Genomic DNA, 12,832 nt, shown 5'->3' with positions numbered 1-12,832 from the left:
TGATAAGTTTCAAGAATAATAAAACAAGCCAAGAGAAGAAGTTAAATTGCTAGCAACGTACGAATGATTTATTGCATTATTGTATTTTCAAACAAATTCATATTTAATGCATTCTTATTGGTGTATAAATTTATATGCACACAATAACTTAAGTAATGTAACGTGTTAGAAAATTTAGTTAATTACAAAAAAATCAATTCTATTACCAAAAAAAGTTTGATTATATTTATTTGATTTTGAGAGATTTTATTAATTGTGATGCGTTGCCAATATATATAGTGCGATAATGTATAAAATACATACAATTTTCAAAAGGCCCCAATTTTATTATATGGATACATCCTGTTATATTACAATAGAAATATTATCTTGAAACTTGCATTTCTACATACGATAAATAGGCTTGGCACAAAGATTAGTCTTCCTTGGCACCGAAGTACCAAAGTTCTCGGTCATGTCCAATTCATTTGGCGACATTCCACTAGGCAGCTCCCAATCAAAACAATGCACCAATTGAGCTAGAATAAGTTTAACTGTGATTAACCCTAGTTTCTTCCCTGGGCATACTCTACGGCCTGAACCAAATGGGATGAGTTCAAAATCATGTCCATGAAGTTCTATATTGCTATTAATGAACCTTTCAGGAAAAAACTCTTCAACATTACTGGACCACACATTAGGATCTCTCCCAATTGTCCAAACGTTCACTAAGACCCTTGACTTTTTTGGTATGTAACAACCATCAATAACTATGTCCTCCATTGACTCACGAGGAACTAGTAAAGGTGCAATAGGATGAAGCCTTAAAGTTTCTCTCACAACCATATCTAGGTACTCCAATTTTGGTAAATCAGATTCCTCCACCATTCTTTTCCCGATAACACTTTCTAACTCTTGCTGGAATTTTCGCATTACACTCGGATGCCTTATGAGCTCTGATAATGCCCACTCCAATGTTGCAGCTGAGGTGTCCAAGGAAGCCACAATCATATCTATTGTTATGGCTTTGATGCTATTCCGATCCATTATATCACCATCGGGATTCATTTGCTTATTTAATTCTGTAAGCATCATACCAACAAAATCATCTTGCTTTTGTTGCTGATGGTCGTTAATAATCATCTCAAGGGCTTTGTCAAGTTTTTCACCAAGTGTCCTTGTACGGGCTTTGAGTCCCTACATGGTTGACAATAATCAACACAATTCATTCAATGGTTGTTCGTAATGTTTATGGTTGATTTGTTTTGATATAGTATATTAAAATACACACAAACACAATACCTGTAGGTCAAAAGCACCCAAAAAAGGCACAAAATCTGCAAGATTGAAAGCTCCTGCCAAGTAAGTGAGCTCACCAATAAGGTCCTTGAGGTTAAATTCCTCATACTTCTTCACAGGCCCCAAAATCATCTTCAGAGTCATCTTTTCATTAAGATCCCCCACCTTCTTACTAATGTTAACCACTTCTTTTGCTACTGCAGCTTCTTTCAAAGATTCAATGAAATGCGCTAGCACCTCCTTCCTCGATGGCGCAAATGATTCAATTTTCGATGCATTAAAAAGTTGCTGATTACAAAACTTCCTCACACTGCGCCAATATGGTCCAAGTTCTGTGAATGCTATTCCCTTTTTGCCATTGTAAATTGATTGTAGCACTTGAACTTTTGGTCTACTTGCAAAAACAACATCATGTGTCTTAAGAAACATCTCGGCAACTGGAGGGCTTGAAACGACAACAGTTGGCACAGAGCCTAGCCTTATGGACATTATAGGACCATGTTTTTTGGCCAAGTGGTAAAGGGATCGGTGTGGAAGCCTGCCTAACATGTGGAGGTTCCCAATGATTGGCAAGGGTCGAGGACCAGGAAGGGCTTTCCCTTTTCCTTTGCCTTGTTTCGAGATGTAAAATAGAATGTAAAAGGAGCAAAAAATTACAAGGACTGTAAGAAGAGTTTCCACTGAAGGATCCATTGTTGTTAATCAATTAACCTAATTGATATGCCTCTACTGCATATCCCAATTTATAGATATTTTCTATATTTTTTAATATAAATGGAGAAAAAAGGGCACAACTCCCCCGCCATCATATTTGATTTGAATATTCTTTACTTCTTTCTATCAGAAATTATTTTATAAAACTTTTATCACTTAAGTCATACCACTAACCAATTAAAATAATTTAAGAGTATTTATTTTAGGTTATACATTTCTCTCAACACACCCAATATTTTTTAACATATCAATGTTTTAGACTATTGGTAATGAAATTGAAAAAGGTATGATAAGAGACCAAAAAATACATGAAAGTAGCGTTTCCTTACATGACCCGTAATCAATGACCCATGTATATTTATATAAAAAATTGTTCTTGGGTACCCTAAAACAATCTTGGATGTTGAGTGTTCCACCATAAAAAAATATAAATTAAATTTATACATTAATTTAATTATAATGTGCAATTTGATATATGTTTTTTGTGTAATTATAAACATAAAATTTATATTATATTTTATATATTTTATTTTATTCAATTGTAAACATTTAAATAAATGGATATATACATTTATTTTCATATTAGATTAATACGATTGTTTTTGTATATAACATTCAACATAAAACAGTGCTAATTCAAAGATATTATTAATTATTTTTAAAATCAAATTAAAATTTTATTCAGAAAATCAAAGATAATGTATAACATTACATATTAAATTAAAATTAAAATTCACATATAATTATGATAATATTATGGATAATCAATTAAGGTAAATGATATGCGTCTAACGTCTATCGCCTTTCCCTTTTATTTGTAGATTTATATATCAATTATAACAAATAACTATATAGATTCTTTTCCTGTATATTTTGTATATAAATGGACAGGAAAAAAGAAGGCACAACAAGTCAACAACTCTTCGGCGATCGTATTTAACACAAACCTAGGACGTTGGCTGTTTGACCATAAATTTATAATATTTAGACAGCAGATTATATATATATAATACGTATGTAGAAAAAATTAAACAATGAAGTTGATAGCTATTAACTATAAAGTTTTGCTTTTAAAATGTAGAAAAGCTCCAAATATAACATGTTAAATATTATAAATAATGATTAAAAGATATATCGAATTGTTAAATAAGTATTTTAGTATTTAATGTGATGATTAAGCTTACTGGATGAGCTTGATTAAATTATTAAGTAATTTAAAGGTGGTTGAACTAGGTACGTTTTGAGCCTTGACAAATAGTATGAATGCAAAACTGATTGTTTCGAAATGATATTATATAACATGATTGGTTGATTACTAAATGTTGTTGGTTGTTTGTATAGCATGTGTTATTATGAAATGAAAGTTTGAATGTTTTAATTGTATGTTTTAGCGAGATGCCATGGAATGAATTAATTGAAAGTTGCTATACATACACTGGAAAATTCCTTTTGTAGCATGTTAAATTGCTTTTGAAATGATTATCAAACTGAGGCATGTTAGAATGTCAATGAATTGTTTGTGAAATCAAATTCTTGACAAGTGTTTCCATTAAATGGAAATGAATGATATAATGAAGGCGTTTAAAGTATGGCACTGAAATGTTATTGTAATAGACACATGTACTTGTTATATCTTGCATGACATAATGTATGTGCATAGGGTGGGATATTGTACATGACGGAGGAGTTCCGTGGAGTAACGACAATAGATTAAGCCCGTATTAATGTTGTCAATGCACTGCACCAGGAGTAATGAGGAGAATGATGATTATATCACATAATGATTGGTAGTATAACTTCATTGTTTATAATGGTGGCTTAACTACAATGAGCACAATTCGAAATGTTTGGCATTTGGTACAAGAGTTCTGGGGAACTCGTGGAGTGTAGCAAATGGTTAGGTAGGAATCATTTTTGCATTGTATTATGTCAATTGCACATTCGAATGATAACGTTTTACGCTACGTATTGTGTTTCATTAATTTGTTGATTGCTATTTGTATGAATAATTGAGTGTTCTTACTGTTTTAGACTCACACTGAGCTAGTTAGCTCAACCCTTAGTTTCAAACATTTTAGGTAATGCTCGAGACTAGGAACAGACCCAGCATACGGACATACAACGAACTTCGGGCTAAACATTTATTTTGCTTAAAATTTTATTAAGGTTTATTTGGTTTTTTGGACTATAGAATTATTTGGTCTGTAGTTTCCTAAAAAAAATATTAATTCAAGAAATTGAGCAAAGTTAGAAATCTGGATCTATAATTAGGCACAAGTTAGGGGGTTAGGAGGTATGATTTTATATAATATATAATTTTATAGGACTTTCAATGTAAGTCCAAATTTGACGTGAAAAGGTCACTAAATAGGTACGTATATATATATGAAATATATATTTGTATATGGTTATGTAATGTTTGTGTACGGAAATAAAAATAAATAATATAATGTGGACTCTTATAACATGCAAATTTTATCGATAATGCATATCTATGCATGCACGAACCCGTAAGTGAATTAAGAGATTTATGATATTGTGAGTTTTAATTAGTGCAAAATGATATTATTGGGAAATGCTAAGTGCGAGCTCAATAGTATTGCGAGCCAATTATATTGTGTAATAAAATGTGATTAAATAAATATGTTTGCAATGCAAACACTTGAAACCGTTGGATATTATTGGCATGCCATAGGATTGTGAGTACTCACCCTTTTTATTATGTGTTAGGCATGGTAGCCCGGAGATAGCGTTGCATAGATAAGGGAATGCCGAGCATAGCTCCATTCACCGCAGATAGCGTGGTGTGTTTGGAGAATGTGAGAAAATGTGCTACACTTGCATGGAGATAGCGTATGACTGTATGAGTGGTCTAGTGTTTTTCAGAGATTTGTTTATCTAATGAGTATATAATTTGACTATGTTTCATATTCACGAATTGCCAATATATAATTGTGTTGAGTATGAAAATTGTGTTATATGTGAATTGTTAAAATATGTTTAAATGCTAACATGCCTGGTGTGTATATATTTGTGTTGTATGAATGTGTAATCACTCAGCTTTCCCATGCTCACCCCCTTACTTTCCTTTGCAGATAAATAGTTCCCGAGTTAGCGAGGAGGGTGGCAAATCTGTGATCCATTGCAAGACAATTTTTTTAGAGCATGTGTGTTTAGATTTTAAACTACGAAGTGAAGGCAATATGGGTCGTTCCAAGGGTTTGGTACTAGAATTTGACTTAGACATAGACATTTTAAATAAAATTTTCAACGGGTTGTAAATGGACATTATGGATTGCTACTTCGTTTTTGAGATTTTTTAATGTTATAACCGCTTGCTTGATTGCTTGATTGGATGGTTTTATTACTTCCTTAATGTGATGATAATTAAATGAACTAACAAATTTTTGCAGTTAAGGGAGATTGTCGAGTATTAAGGTACACCACCTTATACCTTCTGATTGTGTGAATTTAATGATTAATTTAGAAAAGCATGCACTTAGGTCTAATTTCCTATACGAAATATTTTTGCAAATGTGTGGTGTGTACGGTTGGTTGGTATGGTTCGTAAAGTTTTAAATGGAGTCACCTCTGTGGCTAATGTGATGTTACGAATTTGGGTCGAACCGTCCCAGTCGGGTTTGGGGTGTCACATTAAGTGGTATCAGAACTAGGTTTACAAAAACTCGAGTAGAGCCTTAATTTTTGAGAAATTAACATTTTTGAAAATATAAACACATTGAGTTTTTTTGAAATTAAAAAAGAGAATTGTTTTAACCTTTTCGACAAACATCACATTGTATGAAAATCAGTCGCAAATGGGGTAGGAACTAGAACACATTGCCTTATTTGAAATTGTATTCTCAAATTTTTTTTTGCCTTGGATCACTTGCCACTTCTCAATTTTCTGTTTTATTTAAATTTATGTAAATAATAGATTGAATGTCTCCTAGATGCAGGCATCTAGCTATTAATGCACCGGTGGGACCATCGTTGGGGCAAGCTGCACCTGGAACTGGTTTCGAGCCCTTGGTTCAAGCGCTGATTGGAGCATTTCAAAGTATAGTTGGTGGGAACCCTGTCCCAACTGCCAGAAGGTTGCCACTCTAACGAGTCCGAGCTTTGGGTGGTAAAGAATTTCGGGGAGCTAAAGGAGCTGATTCAACCATTGCTGAATATTGGTTGGAGAGTGTTGAAAGCATCCTTGAGCGGATGGGATGCTCAGATGGGGAGATGTTGGGTTGAACCTATCCCTACTAAATGGTGAACCTCATTGCTGGTGGAATACGGTAAAGACAGGGACCGCTACTGATTACCTAACTTTGGAGTTCTTTTTGGAGTCTTTTGGAAAAAAGTATTCGGTAGAGCAGTATCTGGATGCTAGAAAATGAGAGGTTTTGGATCTGGTTCAAGGTAGTATGTCTGTGGTTGAGTATGAGTCTGAGTTTGTGCGGCTCGACAGTATGCTTCGGAGATGGTGTTCTCTGAGAAAGAGAGGTGTAAGAGGTTCTGGTTTGGGCTAAATTAGGACATTTGAGTATACCTAGCAGCATAGAGCACTGAAGCCTTCAATGATTTGGTAGAGATGGCTAAGGCCACCAAGACCAATTATATCTGAGTCCGGGAAAATGGTTCCAACCAGTCAAGATCTTCAAAAAAGCCAGGCAAGAGAGGCTGTGATTTCTGGAAGTCTGATATGGGTGCTCAATGAGACTCTCAACTGAGCCAGACTAGATTCTAGAGCACCGCAGTAGTTTTTAAGGATACATCGACTGAGGTAGCGACTTGTGAGCATTGTGGACGTAGGCACTTAAGAGTGTATTGGAGATTTTCGGGGGTGTACCTTCATTATGGGTCAATGGAGCATCGATTACAAGACTGCCCAAAGAGAGTTGAGTTGTCTCAGCCTACCGTACTAGTTAGAGGCCGAGGCCAAGGTCGTGGTCATAAAGAAAGATTGATGGGTCAGAGGATAGTTGCCTATACAGTAGCTGCACCAATTGAATCTCGTGAACCTGTTCGTGTCTATGCTGTGAGGGAGCCGCAGGACCGCGAGACGATGAATGTGATTTCAAGTACATTCATTTTGCAATCATTTTCTATATTTTCATTAGTATATTCAAGTTCCATCCACTCGTATATTGAGACTGATCTGGTTAGTGAGTTGGGGATTCAGTTTGGGTGATTGTTGATTGGTTCTCGAAGAGTGCACATTTTCTAGCAGTGCATACTAATTACTTGATGGAGAGATTAGCTATGTTGTATGTGGCGAAGATAGTCCTCCTTCATGGTGTACCGGTTTTGATCATTTCTGATAGAGATCCACTTTTACCTCGATATTTTAGAGGAGTCTTCAAGGAGCATTGGGTTTGAAGTTTAACTTTAGAATGACTTATCATCCTCGGACAGATGGTCAATCAAAACGAGTAATTCAGATACTCGAGGAAATGTAGCAAAAGTATCATTCTGACCCATCACATACTGTTTCGATAGAGGAGATTGAGGTTCGATCTGGTCTTACCTATGAGGAGGAACCGATCGAGATCCTAGCTCGTGCGGTTAGGGTGTTGCGTAACAAGAGCATACCTTTAGTAAAGGCTTTGTGGCGTAATCACAAGACTAAAGAAGCTACTAGGGAAACCGAGGATGCAATGAGACGTCAGTATCCTTATCTATGTAGCTAGGTTAATTTTGAGGATGAAATTCTTTTTAGAGGGGGAGAGTTGTCACATCTCGAAAATCGGGATAGTAGAATTGGATATTAGATTATAGGTTTGAGAGAAAAATCAGATTTTGTGTCATAGTAACTAAAAAGGATAAAATAAATAATTAGTTAATAATAGTAAAAAATAATAAGAATTAAATAAAATAATTATGGTATCAATAATCGTGGTATTAGTAAAAATAATAATAATAAAGACTAATTTGAGAATAGTGGTTAAACAGGAGGTTAAATGTGTAAAATAAAAATTAGTTGTTAAAAGAGGAGCTATTAGAACAAGGGAGAAATAGGAGAGAACTTAAAGGACAAATAGCCTAGTTTTTAAAAAGAAAAAGTTAGTTAGGCTATAAAAAGCCATTGACATCCCATTTTTCTCCTTTTTCTTTTTTTCATTTTAAAATTTTGTTAGATATAGAATGGAAAGTTTTCTCTCAAAATTTTTCATTTCTTTAGATTTTATTGTCATCCAAACACACCCTATTCTTTCATTTTTTCAAGAAAATCACTCTTTCTTTTCTAATTTCTCACCTAAATTTAGCTCATTTTTTCTCAATTGGTACAAATTCGTGGAGGTTTTCGAGTTAAAGGTAAATATATTATTTTCTTATGTATTAATTTTTATTAGGTGTTTTTAATTTAAAATTTTCATAGACCTAAGCAAGAAAATTAAAGATTCATGGTTTTAAAGCTATCTTTTGCATAAAAGTAGTGAATCTCATAATAAAGAACTAAGAGGTGTTTTTAAAGTGATTTTTAGTATATTTTGACGAGATTAAGAGGTTTACAAATTCAAATTATCAAAATCTTTAACTAATTGCATGAATTAAATGGTTTTCTTTTGAGAATGAGGATGAACAATGTTTTCCGAAAACATATTAATTAAAGAAATTGAGCAAAGTTAGAATTCTAGATATATAGTTAGGCACAAGTTAGGGGGTTAAGAGATAGAAATTAAGGATTTCATTAAATTAAAAAAGAAGAAGAAATTAAGCGAAATAGATTGTATGAAATAAGCCAAATAAGTTAGATTGTTTTTTAATGCTTAGTAATATGTATATTTTTGTGCGAAGTTAAAAACGTTGATGGAACCTCAACAAACCGAGATAAAGGCAAGCAAAAGTTGTTTAGTTCGATGAGCTGTGATGAGCTACAGGTGAGTGCATTGACATGTCGTGTTTTAACATGAATTGCAATATCTAGACAATAAAAGTGAGGCTTGCGAACCCCCAATTATGATTTGCATGCAGTCTTGTTATATACATTATAAATATACGCGTGGATTTTCTATTATACATAAATATGTGTGAATTTTATTATATAATATATATCTATGCGTTTATAGGGTTTTGTTATATAATATATGTATATATGCAAATTTGACGTTACAGGGGTTTCTAAATAGGTATGTGTATATATGAAATAATTAAACATCTTGTTATATAATATATATGCATTTATGATTATATATAGGTTTTAAGGGTATTGTTTCATATAATATATATTTACATAGGGGTTGTATCATATATAATATATATAGGCATGGCTGGTTATACATATAATAAATTATGTGCGTGGGCTTTATTATATATAATATATATACACGTGGTTTTTGTGTTATATATATAATATAATATATATGCCTGGTTCTATTGTATACATTATGTATAATTATGGGTATGATTTTATATAATATATAATTTTACGGGGCTTTCAATGTATGTCTAATTTTGACGTGACAAAGGTCACTAAATATGTACGAATATATATAAAATATATATTTGTATATGGTTATGTAATGTTTGTGTATGAATATAAAATAAATAATATAATGTGGACACTTATAACATGCAAATATAAAATAAATAATATAATGTGGACTCTTATAACATGCAAATTTTATCAATAATGCATATCTATGCATGCACAAAATCGTAAGTGAATTGTGAGATTTATGATATTGCGAGTTTTAATTACTGTAAAATGATATTATTGGGAAATGCTAAGTGCGAGTTCAATAGTAGTGCTAGCCAATTATATTGTGTAATAAAATGTGATTAAATAGATATGTTGACAATGTGAACACTTGAAACAGTTGGATATCATTGGCATGCCATAGGATTGTGAATACTCACCCTTTTTATTATGTGTTGGGCATTGTGGCCAGGAGATAGCATTGGAGAGATAAGGGAATGCCAAGCATAGCTTCATTCACCGTAGATAGCGTGGTGTGTTTGGAGAATGTGGGCAAATGTGCTACAGTTACTTGGAGATTGCGTACGACTTTATGAGTCATATGGTGTGTTTTGGAGATCCAATTATCCAAAGAGTATATAATTTGACTATGTTTCATATTCACGAATTGTCAATATATCACTGTGTTGTGTATGAAAATTGTGTTATATTTGAATTGCTAAAATATGTTTAAATCCTAACAATTTTGGTGTGTATATATATTTGTGTTATATTATCGCGTGTAAATATGTAATGCGAATGTGCAAGTACACACATCAAATCAGGTAATAAAGTTGTAAGAGAGATCATCTCCACAAGGATCAGAATGGATTAAAATGGTTAAGTAAGTGAGATCGTCTCCACAAGGATCAAAATGGATTAAAATGGTTATCACTATGAACTATACTAATTAAGATATAGAAAAATGAACAAAATAACAATTTGATGAGGAATATTAATGTATGAAATATTAAGATCAACTACTAAATAAATTGTTGTGGCAAATCTACGAGACAAAGCTGGGAGGATATATGTTGTTGAAAGGGAAGTTTGGAATTATTCAGATTATATCTTTATAACATAATAATGTCATGGCAAAACCTTAACCAATTTATTATTCAGAGTATAACTATTGCAGACTGCTTCTTTCAAGAGCTAGACTTTAAGTTACCATTCCAAGACTTTGTATGTCTACAAGTCTCAAGAACCATACCTAACACTATCCTTCCTTTCTCTGTACAAAACACAACTCTATGTCTAGAGTGCTACGAGTATTCATTCAAGTACTCACTCGTATCATTCGTTATGATCCAACTCACTTAACCTTTCGAAAATTAAATCAAGTCTAAGAAAATGTCATGCGTTCATCTATGTCTAGAGCTTGCAACATGTATTTATGATAACCCAAATCGAATGAAATAGTAGATCTACTCAAGATAATACTATGGTCATTAAAAGTATAAAAATTCATCCAGTAATTCCAACCCTATGAGATTAGTTCATGGCTTGGGAATTAAAATCCAAAATATCAACATCATTCAACATCATCATCCATAGTTTAAAAATAAAAGAAATCAATTAATTGAATAAAGATAGAACTGCATGAAGCTTTCGCCACACCAGCTTTAACTCCGATGCTACCAATTGTGCAAGACCCAGGTTGAATGCATCATCCCCTTCCTTGCATCTTTGCTCTCTTCTTAAGCTTCTACCCTCTCCCCTTTTTCTTTAAAATTTCGAAGAGATTGTTCTGGAGAGAAAAACTACTCTTCTTCTCTTTCTCTTTCTTCTTTTATAGGGTCGGTCCCCCTATCTCAGCATACACATTTGCTCCCTCTTTTTCAGGTGAATTTATCTGGTACACATACAGCTGGTTGAGAGTGACGAGGATTGAATATTGCATCAGCATCTTCCTGGAACTGTCATAGCATTTTTGTTGACAATCTGTCCAACCTTTTGCCATGGAAATATTTCACTTCATTCACTTCCTCTTTTTTCTCATTGTCTTTGTCCTTCTTGCACCTACTGCATACAACAACCGATTCCTTTCTTTCCATCAATAAAAGTAACATATAATGTAATTCAAGGCACAATCAAAGCTTTATTATGCAGTATTCTAATAATAACCTAGAAATGCAAATTTATCCACTTAAGTACAAGCAATTCATTAAGTTTAAAGGCTTGAGATATAAATGTATGCATGTGTACTCACTGAGCTTTCCCAACTCACCCCCTTTCTTTACCTTGCAGAGAAATAATTCCTTGGTTAGCAAGGAGGGTGGCAAATCGGTGATCCATCGTAAGGCAGTTTTTTTAGAGTATGTGTGTTTAGATTTTAAAATTTGAAGTGAAGGAAATGTTGGTCATTCCAAGGGTTTAGTACTAGAATTAGACTTATACATAGACATTTTAAATAAAATTTTCAACAGGTTGTAAACGAACATTACGAACTGTTTTTTTTTTTTGGAATTTTGAACAGTACAATTGCTTGCTTGATTGGATGGTTTTAACTTGCTTACATGTGATTATAATTAAATGAACTAAAGATTTTTTGCAACTAAGGGATAATGTCGGGTATTAAGGTACGACTTATACCTTCTAATTGTGTGAATGAAATGATTAATTTAGAAAAGCATGCACTTAGGTTTAATTTCCTATATGAAATATTCTGCAAATGCGTGGTGTGTAAGGTTGGTTGGTGTGGTTTGTAAATTTTTAAATGGAGAGTCACCTCAGTGGCTAATGTGATGTTCCAAATTTGAGTCGGATCGTCCCAATTGGGTTTGGGGCATCACAAACCCCCCAAACCCGACTTAGTCTTTATGGCCAAATTTCAAAAGCTACAACCGTCATGAATAAAAAATTTTCCAATCAAGTGCGATAAATTTATTTTATAGAAAAACATAATTTAGTTTTAAAAAATATCGTCATAAAAAATCTTTATTAAAACATGATTAAAATAAATAAATGCTCTTAATAATTTAGGTTATTTCTCATTGATATATTTGATAAGAAAACTTGTCTTGCGTATTTTCAAAAATTATTTTGAAAAATTCTATACCCAAAAGTTTGCAATGGATTAAATAAAACCTTAGAATCTTTTATTTCACAAATTATTTTTGTTTAATAAATCATTCTATGTGTTAAAAACTAGTGATAAAAAATTTAAATTCAAAGTTCATGCATGCACCATAGTTAACATATCAAAGTACTTAAAACATAATTTAAACAATCCCAAAAGAGTTTACATTATTTTAAATTAATCCGAGAACCTCCTCCAATTGTTGCATCCAAGTCCTATCCATGAGTGTTATCTAAAACTTTTAAGAAAACTAAAGGAGTGAGGTAATAAGTTCAGTGTGAGTTTTATATCACGCTAAATAACAA

General features: G+C 32.8%; 1 protein-coding gene across 1 annotated transcript; it reads right to left on the bottom strand.

Moving 5' to 3' along the window:
* Positions 1-305: 305 nt before the first annotated feature.
* Positions 306-2,003, bottom strand: LOC105798688 (cytochrome P450 CYP736A12). The gene is made up of 2 exons (XM_012628851.2): positions 1,282-2,003; positions 306-1,176 (listed from the first exon to the last, which is right to left on the bottom strand). Exons 1-2 carry the CDS (start codon positions 1,969-1,971, stop codon positions 385-387), a joined length of 1,482 nt encoding a protein of 493 aa, XP_012484305.1. The 5' UTR covers positions 1,972-2,003; the 3' UTR covers positions 306-384.
* Positions 2,004-12,832: the final 10,829 nt, after the last annotated feature.

This window comes from Gossypium raimondii, chromosome 9 (genome assembly GCF_025698545.1).
Source record: "Gossypium raimondii isolate GPD5lz chromosome 9, ASM2569854v1, whole genome shotgun sequence".
Lineage (NCBI taxonomy): Eukaryota > Viridiplantae > Streptophyta > Magnoliopsida > Malvales > Malvaceae > Gossypium > Gossypium raimondii.
Note: the sequence above shows the minus strand (reverse complement) of the source record. Positions and strands in the feature narration are given on the sequence as shown.